The 17,404-nt window shown below is 40.2% G+C and overlaps 1 protein-coding gene across 1 annotated transcript in view; it reads right to left on the bottom strand.

The window, feature by feature from the left end:
* Positions 1 to 4,016: 4,016 nt before the first annotated feature.
* Positions 4,017 to 17,404, bottom strand: part of LOC126234323 (sialin-like) — a 155,739-nt gene continuing 142,351 nt past the window's right edge. Inside the window, exon 10 of the mRNA XM_049943009.1 lies at positions 4,017 to 4,331. Coding sequence (XP_049798966.1) covers positions 4,095 to 4,331 — 237 coding nt within the window. The 3' untranslated portion in view covers positions 4,017 to 4,094. The remainder of the gene's footprint in view (positions 4,332 to 17,404) is intronic.

The raw sequence follows: 17,404 nt of genomic DNA, 5'->3' as shown, positions 1-17,404 counted from the left end.
CGGAATAATGTAGATAGAGAGGTACAAATTGACATACATGCTTGGAATGACATGGGGTTTTATTAGAACCAAAAAAATACAAAAGTTCAAAAAATGTCAGACAGATGGCGCTTCATCTGATCAGAATAGCAATAATTAGCATAACAAAGTAAGACAAAGAAAAGATGATGTTCTTTACAGGAAATGCTCAATATGTCCACCATCATTCCTCAACAATAGTTGTAGTCGAGGAATAATGTTGTGAACAGCACTGTAAAGCATGTCCGGAGTTATGGTGAGGCATTGGTGTCTGATGTTGTCTTTCAGCATCCCTGGAGATGTCGGTCGATCACGATATACTTGCGACTTCAGGTAACCCCAAAGCCAATAATTGCACGGACTGAGGTCTGGGGACCTGGGAGGCCAAGCATGACGAAAGTGGCGGCTGAGCACACGATCATCACCAAACGACGCGCGCAAGACATCTTTCACGCGTCTAGCAATATGGGGTGGAGCGCCATGCTGCATAAACATCGTACGTTCCAGCAGGTGTTTATCAGCCAGGTTGGTGATGATGCGATTCTGTTACAACCTCTCACCCGTCACGGTAGCAGTTACAAAACCAGAATCACGCAGTTCCTCGAAGAAAAAAAGGCCCGATAACGGTAGATGTGGTAAATCCAACCCATACCGTGACTTCCTCGTATTGCAATGGAGTTTCCACGACAGGATTTTCGGTAGCCCAAATTCTGCAGATGTGGGTGTTGACAGACCCTCGGAGCGTGAAATGAGCTTCGTCGGTCCACAACACGTTACTCAAACAATCGTCATCTTCCGCCATCTTTTGAAACGCCCACACCGCAAATGCCCTCCGCTTCACTAAATCGCCAGGTAACAGTTCATGATGCCGATGGATTTTGTACGGATAGCATCGGAGGGTACGCCTAAGTGCCAACCAAACAGTATTGTATGGAATGCCGGTGCGACGTGCGACTGCACGAGCGCTGACTTCCCCGTGCATAGACGAACCCTCTAGTCTCCTTTTCTTCCTGAACTGTCTCAGCAGCATTACGCCTTGTGCTCGGTCGGCCACTACGGGGTCTATCGTCTAAACAACCTGTGGCTTCGAACTTCGAAACCATTCTCGCCACAGCTGCATTTGTCAACGGACCTTTACCCGTTCGAATCCCCTTCCTATGGCGATAGGGTCGTAACGCTGAACCAGCACATTCCCCATTCTGATAATACAGCTTCCCTAAAAGCGCCTTTTCAGGTATCGTCAACATGCTGCGACTGATGGCGCATCTGATTCTCTCTCGTTACAGCTCATTTTATACACAATTGTCATGCACAGTCACTGACGTTTTGCTGTCCAGCGCCATCTGTCGGACATTTTGTGAACTTTGTTTTTTTTTTTTGTTCTAATAAAACCCCATGTCATTCCAAGCATGTGTGTCAATTTTTACCTCTCTATCTACATTATTCCGTGGTTAAGTTTTCAAATTTATACTGACTTTTTGATCACCCGGTACATTAGTGTGATATTTTTCTCGTTGTGATAGCTCTCTACCTTCTAACTAAAGGAACAGTGCTGTCGGCATGTGGTAGGATTTCGACAGAATTAGCATAGGTCCATGACACGACGGGGAACAATTTCTTACTCGCCGAAATCAGGCAGATTCAAATGCTATATATCGGAGGCCGGAAGATTCGTGGGAATATGTCAGGTAAGCGATACTATGACGAAAGAAGAGTTGAGAGGTGAGATCTATATCGCTTCTTCTAAGTGTTGTGGGCAAACATATTACAACCTTTCACATACGTCTCGTAAAGCGACTGCAATGAGAAAATTACGGGCTTTGCCTCTAAATAGATGGAGTGATAACTTAATAGATAGACTGAATTTCTATCTACATCTATATTCTTACTTCGCAAGGTATTATACGGTATGTGGCGGGGGTACGCTATATCACTATTAGTCATTTCCGTTCTTATTCTATCTACATCGACATCTACCTCCACTCACAGATAGACCAAGGGAAAATGGTCTATCTATATACACATGTACGAACGCTAATTTCTTGTATGTTATCTTCCTGGTCCTTACGTTGAAACGTATATTGGCTCCAGTAGAATCGTTCAGCAGTGCTTCAAGTGCTGGTTCTCTAAATTTGCTCAATAGTGTTCATTGTAAAAACGTCACCTTTCCTTCGGGGTTTCTCATTTGAGTTCGTGAAGAATCCAGACACTAATTTGGCGGTAACCAATATGAATACTTCTACAGAGTTGTATTCTGAGGGAAACCCATATCTCTAGGCTCATACACGTTTGGCGGTGGCGGTGGTGGCTATTTTAGGCATGCAATCCGGTGATGGCAGTGGGGATGGGTGCAAAGATATCACAGGGATAGAGAAGAGACTGAATCATCCTGCAGCGTCTATAGACCAGCGTCTCATCGGGATTAATTCGGGAGCAGCATACCAAAATTCTAGGTGACTTACTACCACCAGCTTGACAAAGCAATCGATAGACAGAATATTATTGTCGTTTGTGAGGATACAAGCGGGACCTACCTGTAGATTAATGTAGCTTCCCAGTAGCTGCCCCACTGCCCCTATAGCTGAAAATGTTCGTTATAGGATTGTATCTCTTAATAAATAAAAGGAGAAGCCTAGTAGTACTTTTCAAATGTCCACACGAAATCATTTCGCATATTCATTTACAGAATTTGATTCCAATCGTTAAAGACGAGGCCTCATTACAGATCAAAAATGTTTATGCAGGTTCCTCTTACATTTGACGTATAATTTTTAATAATATTCCGCCAGAAGTATGAGAATCATGAATTAATTAGCATACAAAGTAATTTTTGCTATGGCCTACCAACAAATTGTCCACAACAACAACAGAATGAGGATAGTAGTTCGTTAAGTTACAGTGACACGTTTACGAATATTACTTGTTAAGCCTATTACTTATTCTAATAACCACTGCTCACGTCCTCGAATAATCCCAAGGGTAGTTCAAAACAACAACCTTAGAGCACACAGTGTAGAGAATACTAAAATCCTGAAGCAAGTTATATAATGCCTAAGTCTGAACTCCAAAACAAACGAGAAGCGTAATTACGGAATTGTGCGTGTTCATCCTTAGGGGTATAGACGCACGCTAGAACATTATATGATTTTGGTTATTTGATTGTTATTTGAATTTTCCTATGTCAAATTATTCCTTCTTAAATAGATGTAACAATGTCTGTCAGACTTCGTTTACCAAATTACTGATGTGAGCAGTAACTATTAAGACACATAGAACCAATTTATGCTTACACCATGGGAATTCCTGACTTTTAGGTGTGGCATCCATATTCATTATTACAACTTTAATACTAAAAATTACACATTTCTTAATTATGGCAGTTGCACATTTGTTATTTTCAGAAAGTTTCGCCCATCAATAGTATGTTCACATATTCCAGAAACTTAGTGGTTTGCTCACAGTGTAAGCTAAAGGTTTGGGCTGGTTGCAACCCTTAATTAATTATATCTCCTGAATTAATTAGGTTTGAGCTAAAATAAACATGTATTAGAAATGAGAAAAAATTTGTCTACTGTTTAGAGACTACGAACTTTTCTGCATCGATTTATTAGCTTACTAGATTTTTGTGTATGACTTCTAGATCGAAAACATTGAAATACAACAACTTTTGAAACATATCATTTCCAGCAAGACTAATTAATACAAAACGTTCAGAACAGTGCATAATTTGAATAAATAAGTTCCACAGGGGAAATTAATTTACATTAGTTTGTAAATTCGTGTAATGTGTGCTCAGGTAATGGATCGTGTGATCAAAATTTTAGGGAAGAATAACAGCAGGAAAGGAAGCAAAACCGAGTATAGATCCTAGCTATTGTAACTAGAAGTCTGAAAACAAGGTAGGATTAATAAAATAGGCATTTACAAAGCTGATCTTAGTGGTATATTTCTTTCCAAAAGGTGGCTCAGTATAAATGGTATTAGTTAAACTTCTCAGGTGTAAGTATATAAATATTAACAGTCTTACTCAGTAATCTTTCATTTCTGAACTTGGATTTGTAAGTCTTTTTCACAGTCTATTGTTTCGTTTCTTCTTCTTTATCCTGATGATCTTCAGTTTCATGGTCTGATGTGAGACGTTGCTGAGCTTCCACATCCTTTTCAGAGACACCTTCTTTCATTTCTTTGGCCATAGACTTTGGGAAATTCCACTCTTGTACTTTGGATGATGATGTGAGAATGTGTACCACACCAGGAACTAAAAGGATGCCTGCTGATATAAGGAAAACTTTCTTCCACTGGTCAGATGATTGCTGCAACAAATTGTTGTTCATGTTAGCAAAATATTAATGCACCTCCTTGCAGGAGACTAAATATCACGAATATTCGAGAGGTACTGATACTTAAGCAAAATCATCATTTTGGTTTTATTCAGGATCCAATACACCATTCTATTCCTAGCTCTTTTGGCTACAGAACCTTATTTTTCAATATGATCTCTGTTCAATGTGATGGCCATATATATATGTATATATATTGGCTACAAAACCTTATTTTTCAACATGATCTCTGTTCAATGTGATGGCCTAATGCCACCTCACTAGGAGGGCGTGTATGCCCAAACGCTACCACTTTACTGGTCGACGTCAGAGCCAATGTTTTGCCTCATCAGTAATTTCCCCATCATCCACATACTGTTTCCCACAGAGTGCATCCTTCATTGGGCCAAACTGATGGAAGTGGGAAGTTGCAAGATCCAGGCCGCTGGGTGGATGAGGAAGAACAGTCTAATGAAGTTTCGTGAGCTCCTCTCACGTGAGCAGACTTGCATGAGGCTCTGCATTATCATGGAAGAGGAGAATCTAATTTGCATTTTTGAGGTGACGAACCTGCTAGATATGGGCAAAGTCGTTCATCCTTGGGAACTAGTTCACTGGTGATCACTCTTTTTTGGGAACCGTTCATTTTTACTCATTCACCGTTCATTGCGTTTGGTATATGGTTCTTATGAAAAATTTAGTACTAGTATCATAGGTGACTGAAGATGGAAAGCAGCAAGAGGGGGCACTTGCCTCCCCCCTGGAGTACAGAGTTTTTATTCATAACAGAATTCTCACACACTTATAATTTTCGTGATTCCGCAAAACCTCTCGTTTAGCCAACTGTAGCGTTATGTGGCTGATAGCAGTGAAATAATATAAGGTGGCGCACGAAAAACCGGCCCCGAGTACAGACTGCTCGCCAATTACGCACGATTTGTTGACCGCTACGAGTAGAACAGATAAACATGTAATAATTAGGCAGTGAAGAAATAATAAATAACCTAATACAAACAACTTCGAAACTATAAACGACGGTTGGTAAGAGACAATGAGCGGTCTAGTACTCGGGGCCGATTTTTCATGCGCCACCCTGTACCACTGAAATACACTCGATTACGAAGCGGGAGCTTCATTCGGTTGTAAGTCGGTCTGCCTTCCATAACAATGAACATTTTACCTTGGCTCAAAAAAAGACGGGAAATGGCCATTCGTGTGTGCCGTGCCGACGTCCTTTGCTTGTGTAATAACAAAAAATCTTGCCTTTTTACAAGTATTTCTTCTGCTGTTTATCGAAATGGTGAAATAAGCCGATACGCCGTTTTGTTAACTGAAAAGATGTATCTGTTACATACCACGTATTTTTATGTAATTTACGTAATTATAAAATACATTTTAATTACCGGTCGTGGACGCTGAATAGAATACGAAAAGAACCAGACGTTCAGGATTCCAAAAAGGTTTGAAACATATCTAGAATGGGCGTGCGAGGCGAACGAAACGATCAGCAACAAGTCGATACTGAACTAACTATGAGCAGTCGGCAGTGGAACTGCGACGAGTGGCCACGCGAAGAGGGACGACTCCGGCCGACCGAGACCGAGACCGAGACAGACGGGAACGGGACCGAGGCTGCAACGAGACCGGCCGACGTGCCTTTCGGGAACGAGACCGACCGTTTCCCGTTCCCGGGAACTGTAAGCAGGAAGCCGTGACCGAAGTGAACTATGAAAGACCGTTCCTTAGAATTCTCTCCTCTCTCAATCCGTTCATCTTGGTGAACCGTTCCTTTGGGCCCGTTAGTCTGCGAACGACCCATCTCTAGAACCTGCTGAACTTGTTCATTCAGTTTCCTGAGGGTAGCACAATGCACTTTGGAGTTGATCATTGCACCATGTGGGAGAAAATCAAACAGACGAACCCGTTCAGAGTCCCAGAAGACCGTCGCTGTGACTTCACCGGCTGATGGTGCGGCTTTGAACGTTTTCTTCAGAGGAGAGGTGGTGTGGCGCATTCCATGAAATGGCATTTTGTTTCTGGTTCGAAGTGATGAACCCCTGTTTCATTGCCTGTGCCCATTTTTGACAAAAATTGTCACACTGAACCTCGTGAGTCACAAGCGACTCTTTACACGTCGTCCTTCATTGCTATGGTCTTCCGTTAGGCAGTGAGGAACCCAAACTGGTGGACGAGTGTGTCAGTACTACCAACAGAGACGTCCATTTGTGCAGCAAGGTTTGATTGTGATGTGTCGATCACCTCGAATCAGAATACCCACACATTCCTCCACTGGAGCAGTTACAGCTCTGTACGGCCGGTCGGCACACTCTGCTGCCTTGTTGAGATGATGACATGTGCCTCGTCCGACGATTCACCATTCTTTAGTTCACTCCCGGGTCTCTGTAGACATTCTGCAAGAGCCTATAAATACCTCATATGCTCTGGTTTCCCGCTAAAAGAAAATCAACGAGAGCTCTCTACTTGGAACTCACCTCCTTTACAGGCGCCATTTCGAAGTCTACATACCATCTATCGGACCTACATGAGGCTATAGGGGCTGAAGCGGGAATATTTCACGGTATCCCACTACGAATTCCGCGTTCTTTCGGCTGAGATTGGCCGAGAAAAAAAAGTGTTGCATTACTCACTGACGACCCCTCGTGTAATGTCTATGGTACATTTTGAAAACTGAATTTAAACCGAACTAAGCCTGCATTACACGCCACACTTAACGTGTTCAAGTCAGGTGTCGACGACCTGCCATCTAGCGGCATAACGGGTGAATTGTGATTTCAGCAGGACGGTCTGTCGGCCGGAGTGAAATAGGAACCGGCCTTTTCTGCAGGGGATCCGCGCAACGGCAATGCAAGAGTATATGCGCGTGTGAATAAAACATAGCTTTTCGAGCGGGTATTGTGCTTTTTACTGTTTTTACATATGATCAGCAGACGAGAAATACATGAGCTCTCAGGGACTGTTGTGGCTTCCGCGAGATATTCTGCACATTTTTCAGTGAGTGAATTTTGTAAATGGATTGCTTTTTTGTAGAAGTATAATGAAATAAAGAAAGTATAAGCATGCTTACTAAGGCATACAGCAAGGAAAGGTGTATATATGATCCTCTAGATGCGCTCTACCACAATAATGTACGTCTACAAATGTTTAGTTCTGAGTTAACAAGTTTTACGTAATCGTGCATACAATTTTGTGTTCGATATGCACTTTGAAAGGTGGCTACACTGAGCCACAGCGCCAGAGATCGCGCTAGAGAGCATTGTTCCGCCGCCTCCACGGGCAGTGATTATTGAGAACTCGTAGTGGGCAGTGCTTTGGGAGAACTCGTGGTAGTCAGTGCTGAGATGTCGTAGTGAGTAGTGTTTGTTGAGATGAGCTAGTAGGCAGTGCTTGCTGAGATGTGATACTGAAAAGTTCTTGTTGAGATGTGATAGTAGCGAGTCGGTGTGGAGAGATTGTAATGTCTAGAGTGCTTTTCATCAATATAAATTAAGGTAAAAAAAAAACGTGCATGGGGGCTTAATTAAAATAAAATGCAAATAATATTTTATTTTTTGCTTTAGTAGCTGTCTGTCCGATTACGAAGTCTCGTAAACGGTTGGCCCTGACTAGTATTATTACGCAATCTGACTGCATAGAACAACAACAAGAATGAAATGGAAATTTTCATTAACACAATTAATTAATTAAGTCCCCAGCAACTATAAAACCTACGAAACCAAAGCACAAGTGTAACTGTTCTGTTTGTGGATGTATGACTCAACGTACGCATCTGGCACGGTTCTTCTTCAACAACACAAGAAATTTTAAATATCATTTATACTGAATTAATTAAAGAAAATAGAAATACCATAATTACTCAAGAAAACCAGAATTACACTCTAATACAAGAACACAAGCCAGATGCTTTGTTGACTGAACCTGTAATGACGCATTATTCAGGACATTGAAATAATGAGAAAGAAAAGAAAAGTAGTTTGTTACCTTAATTTATATTGATGAAAAGCCCTCTAGATATTACAATCTCTCCACACCGACTCGCTACTATCACATCTCAACAAGAACTTTTCAGTATCACATCTCAGCAAGCACTGCCTACTAGCTCATCTCAACAAACACTACTCACTACGACATCTCAGCACTGACTACCACGAGTTCTCCCAAAGCACTGCCCACTACGAGTTCTCAATAATCACTGCCAGTGGAGGCGGCGGAACAATGCTCTCTAGCGCGATCTCTGGCGCTGTGGCTCAGTGTAGCCACCTTTCAACTTGTATCACCTTATTTGGTGAAAGTGCCACGTATGTTTGATTTAATTGCATCTTCTGTATGCCAGGAAGGATAGTACTGAAAAAATATCCACAAGTTGTGCCGGCCACGACCATTGAAAACTGAAAAAGCCGTTTAGCACCTTTGCGGTTGCACTATTGTGAAATAGCATCCCTCAATACGGTGTTGCCGCGCGGGATTAGCCGAGCGGTCTTAAGCGCTGCAGTCATAGACTGTGCGGCTGGTCCCGGCGGAGGTTCGAGTCCTCCCTCGGGCATGGGTGTGTGTGTTTGTCCTTAGGATAATTTAGGTTAAGTAGTGTGTAAGCTTAGGGACTGATGACCCTAGCAGTTAAGTCCCATAAGATTTCACACACATTTGAACATTTTGAATACGGTGTCACTTGTGCGAATCCCGTCATGTACGATCGACAAGGCACAACTTCCTGACGAAGTTACTAAATTCCTGTAAGTCTTTGTGCCTCCATTAACAGGTAGCATATATCTCTGCCTTCACCCCTTCTTCCCAGACAGGGTCGAACCTAGTTCTTACTCCTAAACATTACGTCGTCGTTCTGGCCTTCTTCTAACGACCATGGTGGACACCGTCACTGCAAATGCAGCATAGGTAATTGCGTTCTCCACATCTAAAATGCTGTGAAAATCATTTGCTTGTACCAACATCACATAAAACGAACGCTTACGTTCATTATTCTGTATATTCATAATTTCGTAAAAGCTGCACAATATGACAATAACTGCTTAATAAGTATAAGCTGGATCTCACAGAAGTTTCAATATGAGTGAACAGGAACTCTACAGCCATATCAACTTTCATACTCGGCGACAAAACCGACGTAAACAAGCTGTGGTTCCGAATATGTACCGTGGGGGAGCTTGTGCGGACTTACAATTTAGATGTACCGGGTAATAGGGCTAAAGCCGTAGGCACAGGGGACGAGTTAGCTTCCGTTAACGTAGCGCTCTATGAGTTTTGTGACGTCACTTCATGCTATTTCACGTTGTGGAGTCATTTCGTCACATCAAACACAAAATAAGTTCTGCGATATTTCGGCGACACGTTACGTAAAAATGGGAAGCAAGAACGCTCCTACGTCACAAACAGAAATCTTATAGCCCACAGAAAGCAAAACGCCATATTGCATTTGTCGTGTTCATTAGAGGTGGATTTTATGTTGCACCATACATACCATGAATGTATGCTATTCCCAACCACCAGCATATTGAATGTCTCGAGAATGAGCCGTTATTGCTGTAACAAATTTATGGTGAAGCTCATTTGATAGCTACAGAATTTTTGTATTTAGTTATTATCGCATTACAACTCTCCTGACGTGGGAATAAGCCGTTTCATGGCACTAACACATTGAAGATACATGAAAAAAGGTATCGTTCTTTTTAGAATTGGTTATAATTAAATGTAAATTAATAACATTTCGGCGATTACAGCTTAGCATAGTAAGCAGTCACAACGTTGCAGTGTGTTCCAGTCCTGGTATCTACATTTTTTTCATACCTTGGCGTTTTCTAAAAGGTTGTGGAACTTTCTTACAAAATTAATAGAAATAATTTCTGTGAAATGAAATGTGGTGTGGCTAGGGCCTGCAGTCGGGTAGACCGAACGCCTGGTATACATAATTCATGTAGTACTTGATGTTATACAAATATAAGACCGTTCTCTTTCAAGAGTGAGTTTATTCGATTTGATGGACTTGTATAAGCTATGTCCTTACACGTCTTATTACATGTTCACTGATACTGAAGTTTTTTTTTATGTATACCACAGAGTGAGCAACTTGATTAGCATATGAACAAGAGAAGACGTGTGTTTCAAAAGATTTCACGTAGGAATTTTAGGTGCGTCCATTCTCGTGAACAAACTGTACTGTTTACGAGTCAAGTAATGCATACAATGCCGCTGGAGAATGCTGAGAACGCAAAAGCACGTTAATCAGACCATACCGTGTGCCGATGACGCTGTGTCTTGGGGTCCTGTGACGTTGGATATCCCATCTGGATGCACATCAACATTAGCTGCCTTGTCCCACGAGCCGACGTGTTAACGAAAAAACTGTCAGTTCCAGACTTGTTTGTTTGGGCTATGATGCAGACTTGTGTATGATAGGTGTGTCATGAATAGTATAGCATAGTATAGCAGCTAGCACATTCAGTGCAACCTATATGCATTATAACCATTTCGGTCACGGCGTCCCCATGTAAGGACATACTAAATGAATGTTTAGTGTATTAAAATTCGTTAAATTTTACCATTTGTAATTGTTGTGCTCATATTTTCACAAGCAGGGAGCTTATTTGAGAACAGTGTCGACATCTCCAGTCAATCTGTGGTACCACAAAACAAAACTGAATGTGCACAGGCACATGGACGCTTCCCAGCAATCTTTGTACCTCCCATCAGCCGGTTAATATCTTCTGAATTTAGGTAAAAAAATTATTTGTCCGTAGGAAGGTAGTTTCTCAAAGGTGAAAACTAAAGGTGTCTTTCAGAACGAAAGGTAAGTGACATATTTATAACTCTATAAATGTCTCCAAGTGAGTACATTGTGATTGAAAGGTTGTAACAGCATAGAAATTTAGGACATTATTTCGCTGTCTTTTTAGTCATCTTACGGTGATTTCACAATGCCCTGTGCCCAAGACAGACGAAGGCCACTTACAGAAGAAGTAGTTATAGAGCTCCTTAATTCATAGAAAATTAACGATCTATCCGATGAGCCTGGCTATAATTTTGAACAAGAGGACAATGATGGAGGTAATGTTAGACGTTTCATATCATACGGTGTAGTGTAAGCTGAGTAGCCTAGACACAAAGCCCGCTAACTTCATGGGAAGTGACACTGAGATAATCACGAAAAACTCGTCCCATCCAAACGACAATGCACTGGCAGCCAGAATGTTATTGTTGCGTATGAATTTGTTACAACGCTGCCAACCTAAAGCTGGATAAGAAAATTATCCATTCTAATCGTAACAGACAGAAAGGTAGCTCTGAATGTCCAGACTGGTAAGTCTGATATCAGCTCACGTGCTTTGTATCCGGACGTGGCAGGGCGCCACGCTAATTGGGCATTTAGCAGGCTTTTCTCCCGAAGACAACATGCAGTTAGCTGCTTTTGAAACCGAACATGATTTTCGACTGCCATTTTCGATGGTTTGTAGCCGGTTTTGCAACTTGAAAGTGGACGCATGTTTGCTCATGCAGTTGATAATGCATGGATTGAGTACAAGCAAGATGCATCAGAATTAGGCGTTTCTAAAAATAAGACCCTTGATTTGCTTCACTTTAAGGCAAGTGTGCCCAAAGTACTGACAAAAAACAGATAAACCAGCTGCCAGGAAAAGGGGGCGTCCCATAGTAATAGTCCAAGTTCTTCAAAACGAGCCAACGCGTGAATTCGTCCAGACGCTGAAGTTCGTTTGGACAACTGGCTTCTTCCTGTGGTCAGTAACAAAAACTCATTTGACATGTGCTAGAAACCAGGTTGCAAAGGCAAAACACAAATTTTATTGTGTAAAATGTAACATTCGCTTATGTTTGGATAGAAAAAAATTGATTATCATTCTTCACTAGTGTAAAATCATGGTTTATGTATGTAATCATTAATTAAGCTTTGTGTAATTTGTGTATTTTGGTGAAATAAAATCAAACAAAATACTTTGACTTTTCGACTTATACTGCACACATTGAACACAATGTTCTCATTTTGATACTAGTTGTATCTCCCCTTGGGGGGCATTTCAGAATATTTTATACATCTGAAAAATCATAATTTAATTCGAAGAACTAGATAGCAAAGCCCCGATTTTTTTCAGAAAATAATTAATTCGTGACCGAAAGGGCTAATATAAACTATTTAGTCTATCCCTTTAATTTAGAATGTACTAGATTGCATTTTTCCCTTAAACAATATTCTTTGCACAGCTTACAGATCCTTTTCATACAGAATTCAAATATTATGTAGAATAAAGTGAATGTTTTAATTCTAATTTGTGATGCATGTGTATGTAAAAGTTGACAATGGCCAAAAACAGCATAAAGCGTGCTGTAAGGAGGACGCTTTATACTAGAGAACTGTCACTCAGATAAACAACAGCTACTTTCTCTAATGTGTTCATCTAGTGTGCATTATCAATAATATGAGAATTACTAACCCTAATATGATTAACTACTATGCTTCACTAATTTAATGACATTGCCAAATCAAACTTTTAGAAATGACAGAAGATTCAAAGGAGAGAAACACACAGTTCACTATGAGGTATTCATATAATAAGAAAAGCTTCAAAAGAGGTTGTCAGCTGCTGCAAAAAAGTCCCTATATAGTAAGAAACATTGAACAATTTTTTCTAAAAGGAATTGCATAACGCACTACAATACTACCAACCCTGTATATCCATATAGTGTAATAATTAAGAAAGCAAAATCAGATTAATTCTAGCTCAAATGGATGCAAGCACATATATATTATACACATCCCCAAGTGAAATAAGTGCAGGTGACTATTTAACATACGATTAGTGCGAATGGAGAAAATGTTATCAGCTCTGTGTAAAACAACAATCTGCAAAAAAAAAAAAAAAAAAAAAAGTATGATAGAACTCCAGTCTGATCAGAGTTTGATGGTGGCCGTTCACTTGAGTGGTCAATTGGTTAGTGTTCATGACAGTATAAGAGATGCTCAGTGACTGTAGTGAAAATGGTGAATGATATGACTCCCTTCATAAGTGCCTGTTGGGATAGACTGTGATCATAAATATGATGGATTTACAGGTAGTTAGCATATATATGGAACAGGTTTCTCATATTGTCTTTGACTTGTATATATGCCTTGTGGCAAGGATTTGGAAAATACAGTGATTTAATGAGAAGAACACAGTATTTAGGTTATGTGGTCAGCAGAATCCTGGTCTGGGAGTTATGAAAAAGAATTTCAGCATCATATTTCTGATCTCAGATTACAACTGAAGGTAGCTGAAGTGAAGGTTGTGGGTGTAGTTGTTCAATTTGAGTTTGGGGTAAGGTAATAGGTGGAATACTGATTAATAACAGATGTAACATCCACAGATCTCAAGCTGTAGGGAAGGATTATGCATGTACATGTGTATGCACATTGTGGCTTTAAGGGTGGAGGGGGAGTATGATTTCTCCTCACTTTAATTTTCCTCTTGTTGCTTAACACTTGATATATCTATCAACACACAATGCTACATGTCTAAGCAGAATTTTACATTATCATAACAACTTTAAAAAGAAGAGCTAACAAAAAATGCCTTCAACCTCAAATTACTTAGATATTATTCCTTACTGGCCACAGTAAATGGAGAAAATTTTGGATCATCTGTCTCTAACTTCTACAGTTTGTGTTTAGTTCACTATTTACAGCAAAACATTGAAAAGATACGGAAATATGACAGAGAAATGTTTGGAATGAAGTAGACATCCAAAACGAAACCTGTGCATATTTTTGATCTCTTAGACAAACCTTACTGTATAATCTCTGCTAGCGCTATAAATATGTTTTTTTCTGGTTTTCTCTATTAGTTCCTACATTAGAAATAACAGAGCTCACACATTTTTTCGTTATTCTATCCCGGATTTACCTTTGTTTAGCACACACACATACACACACGCACACACACACACACACACACACACACACAGAGAGAGAGAGAGAGAGAGAGAGAGAGAGAGAAACACACACGAACATGCATGCAGTATACTGTCACTGTTCGACAGCAACTATGAGGTGTGTGGTTCTTTTAAATCCTTTCATTATTTGTACTCAGACTAAGACTTTCCATTACTGTCCTTACTATCAACACTGACCCAATACAGTGCTTTTATAGAGCCTCAGGGATTTCAAAACATTAATGTGCCAAGACGCAGAAAAACAATACACATATATCTGTAGATAAAATATTGCTGCAAGTTTTTAGCAAATTACGCAAGTGTTCAGGTTGGCTGCCCTATTTGGTGCTACAGACCAATCAAGTATTCTTACACCTGCTGTAAGACGTCACCTAGGATCACGGTGAATGTCATTTATGTGTTTGATAATCCCTCCCCACAGCTGTTCAAAATCAAGTAGCATTAAAGCAATGAACCCACAGCCTTTCATGTAACTCCATAGGGAAAGTCATAGTGATTAAGGTCAAGTGACTATGCAGAACACAAGAGGACAAGTGAGGCGAAACTGTAAGTGTGTCTAATCCTATATTGCTAAAATTTGCCATTAAGGTGATCATGTAGAACACATGAAGTTAGAAGCTCATGATCCATGCACTCCGTTGATTCGTTAGGCTTCCTTTCTATGCCTTGTTCATGTTGAACTGTAAACAATTAACCAATTAAACGAATTGTTTTGGACCTGTCCTGAAATTTTCACTGAACTTTTCATTATGAATATATCACATTTAGTGAATTCAAGATGCAAAATGCACATATGGCTTCTCTTGTAATCCCACTGGATGCCTTAATAGATTTGTTGATTTAAGTACGCAGACATCAGGTGAGATTGCTAGGTGCAGTGCAGAAGGGTACATTCGCTGGTGCCACATCACACTGAAAAACAGCTGCAGCAGTTTTAAGCCCTGCTGTGGACCACCATAATCGCACTTGTCACAAACAGCCATTGTTTACAAAAAGCCCCCTGATGTATCCACTCGTGATGACTCTGCATGCCTGGACTGTTATTTCATGCTTTATTGTTATCCCCCACTGACATTTAGCTAGCACATGGACTTCCACTTCTGCCTAATGTGGTACTGTCTTCATTCACTGTTCGCCCAGTAACTGTGTTTTCAGTGAACAAAATGACAACACATGGGTGCACTGAGAGTGTGGCTCATATTACAGTTCTTCTTTGTTCAACCTACATGCCGAGCTCTCCTGTTGTCATGTGTGAACTATTCAACACACTTCCACAGTACTGTGTTGGCCACGAGGTAGCCAGCTTCTGAAGTTTCTTGTTAAGTGTCAGGAACTATTACTTTCTGTGATTTATTTGTAAATAATTTGTGCTTAAGAAAATCTATGTTGTTGAAGACTTATAATAGTTACCATGAATGATAAGCTCTGATACTACTGCTCTCTAATGACGTGCACAGTAACTAACTCAGGTAAATATTATGAATCCAAATATGGAAAGATCACTGCCACAGATTTACATATTTCTACTTCATATCAATTCCAAAGAAAGCAGGTGCTGACAGGTTTGAAAATTACCGAACTATCAATTTAATAAGTCATGGTTGCAAAGTACTAACACGAATATTTTACACATGAATGGAAGAACTGGTAGAAGCTGACCTCAGGGAAGATCAGTTTCGATTCTGTAGAATTGTAGGAACATGCGAGGCAATTTTGACCCTATGACTTACCTTAGAAAATAGGTCAAGGAAAGGCAAACCTACATTTATAGCATTTGTAGACTAAGAGAAAGCTTTCGACAATCTTGACTGGAATATTCTCGTTCAAACTTCGAAGGTGGCAGGGGTAAAATACAGGGAGTGAAAGGTTATTTACAGTTTGTATAGAAACCAGATGGCAGTTATAATAGTCGTGGGACATGAAAGGGAAGCGTGGGTGAGAAGGGAGTTAGAAAGGGTTGTAGTCTAACTCTGATATCATTCAGTCTGTATATTGAGCAAGCAGTAGAGGCAACAAAAGAAAAATTTGGAGCAGGAATTACGTAAAATCCAGGGAGAAGAAATATTTGCCAATGACATTGTAATTCGGTCAGAGACAGCAAAGAACTTTTAATAGCAGTAGAATGGAATGGACAGTGTCTTGAAAGGAGGATATAAGATAAACATCAACAAAAGAAAAACGAGGATAATGGAATATAATCGAATTAAGTCAAGTGATGCTGAGGGAATTAGATTAGGAAATGAGATACTTAAAGTATTTGGGCACCAAAATAACTTATGAGGGTCGTATTAGAGAGAATATAAAATGTAGACTGGAGGTGGCAAGGAAAGCGTTTCTGAAGAAGAAAAATTTGTTAACATCGAGTATAGATTTAAGTATGAGGAAGTCTTTCTTGAAAGTATTTGTATGACGTGTAGCCATGTATGGAAGTGAAAAACAGACGATAAATGGGTTACACTAGAAGAAAATGAAAACTTTTGAAATGTGATGTCACAGAAGAATGCTTAAGATTAGGTGGGTAGATCATGTAACTGATGAGGAGGTACTGAATAGACTTAGGGAGAAGAGGAACTTGTACCACAACGTGACTAGAAGAAGGGATCAGTTGGTAGGTCACGTTCTGATGCATTAAGGGATCACGAATTTTGTATTGGAGGGTAGTGTGGAGGGTAAAATTCGTAGAGGGAGACCAAGTGATGAATACACTACGCAGATTCAGAAGAACGTAGGTTGCAGTAGTTACTCAGTGATGGAGAGGCTTGTACAGAATAGAGTAGCATGGAGAGCTGATCAGAGCCGTCTTTGGAGTGAAGATCAACAACAACAACATCTTGTAGTAGTTTGTCAGTAATTTTCCAGAACCCGAGATGAACTTTACAACTTTTATATTAGTAGCTTAACATCAGTGAATACATTCACTACAAGGCACCATTAGCAATTCTATCTGTTGCCCATTGACTTTCACTTATGCCAGTATTAAACTCCTGTCACAGCAAGGCCACTAAGAGGTTTTAAAATTAATGTCACCTCATGTGAAAGCTTTTTTCATTAAGCGAAGTCTTCAGAAGAATATGTGTGTTGTGCTCAAAATA

This window comes from Schistocerca nitens, chromosome 2, assembly GCF_023898315.1.
Source record: "Schistocerca nitens isolate TAMUIC-IGC-003100 chromosome 2, iqSchNite1.1, whole genome shotgun sequence".
NCBI classification, from domain to species: Eukaryota; Metazoa; Arthropoda; class Insecta; order Orthoptera; family Acrididae; genus Schistocerca; species Schistocerca nitens.
Note: the sequence above shows the minus strand (reverse complement) of the source record. Positions and strands in the feature narration are given on the sequence as shown.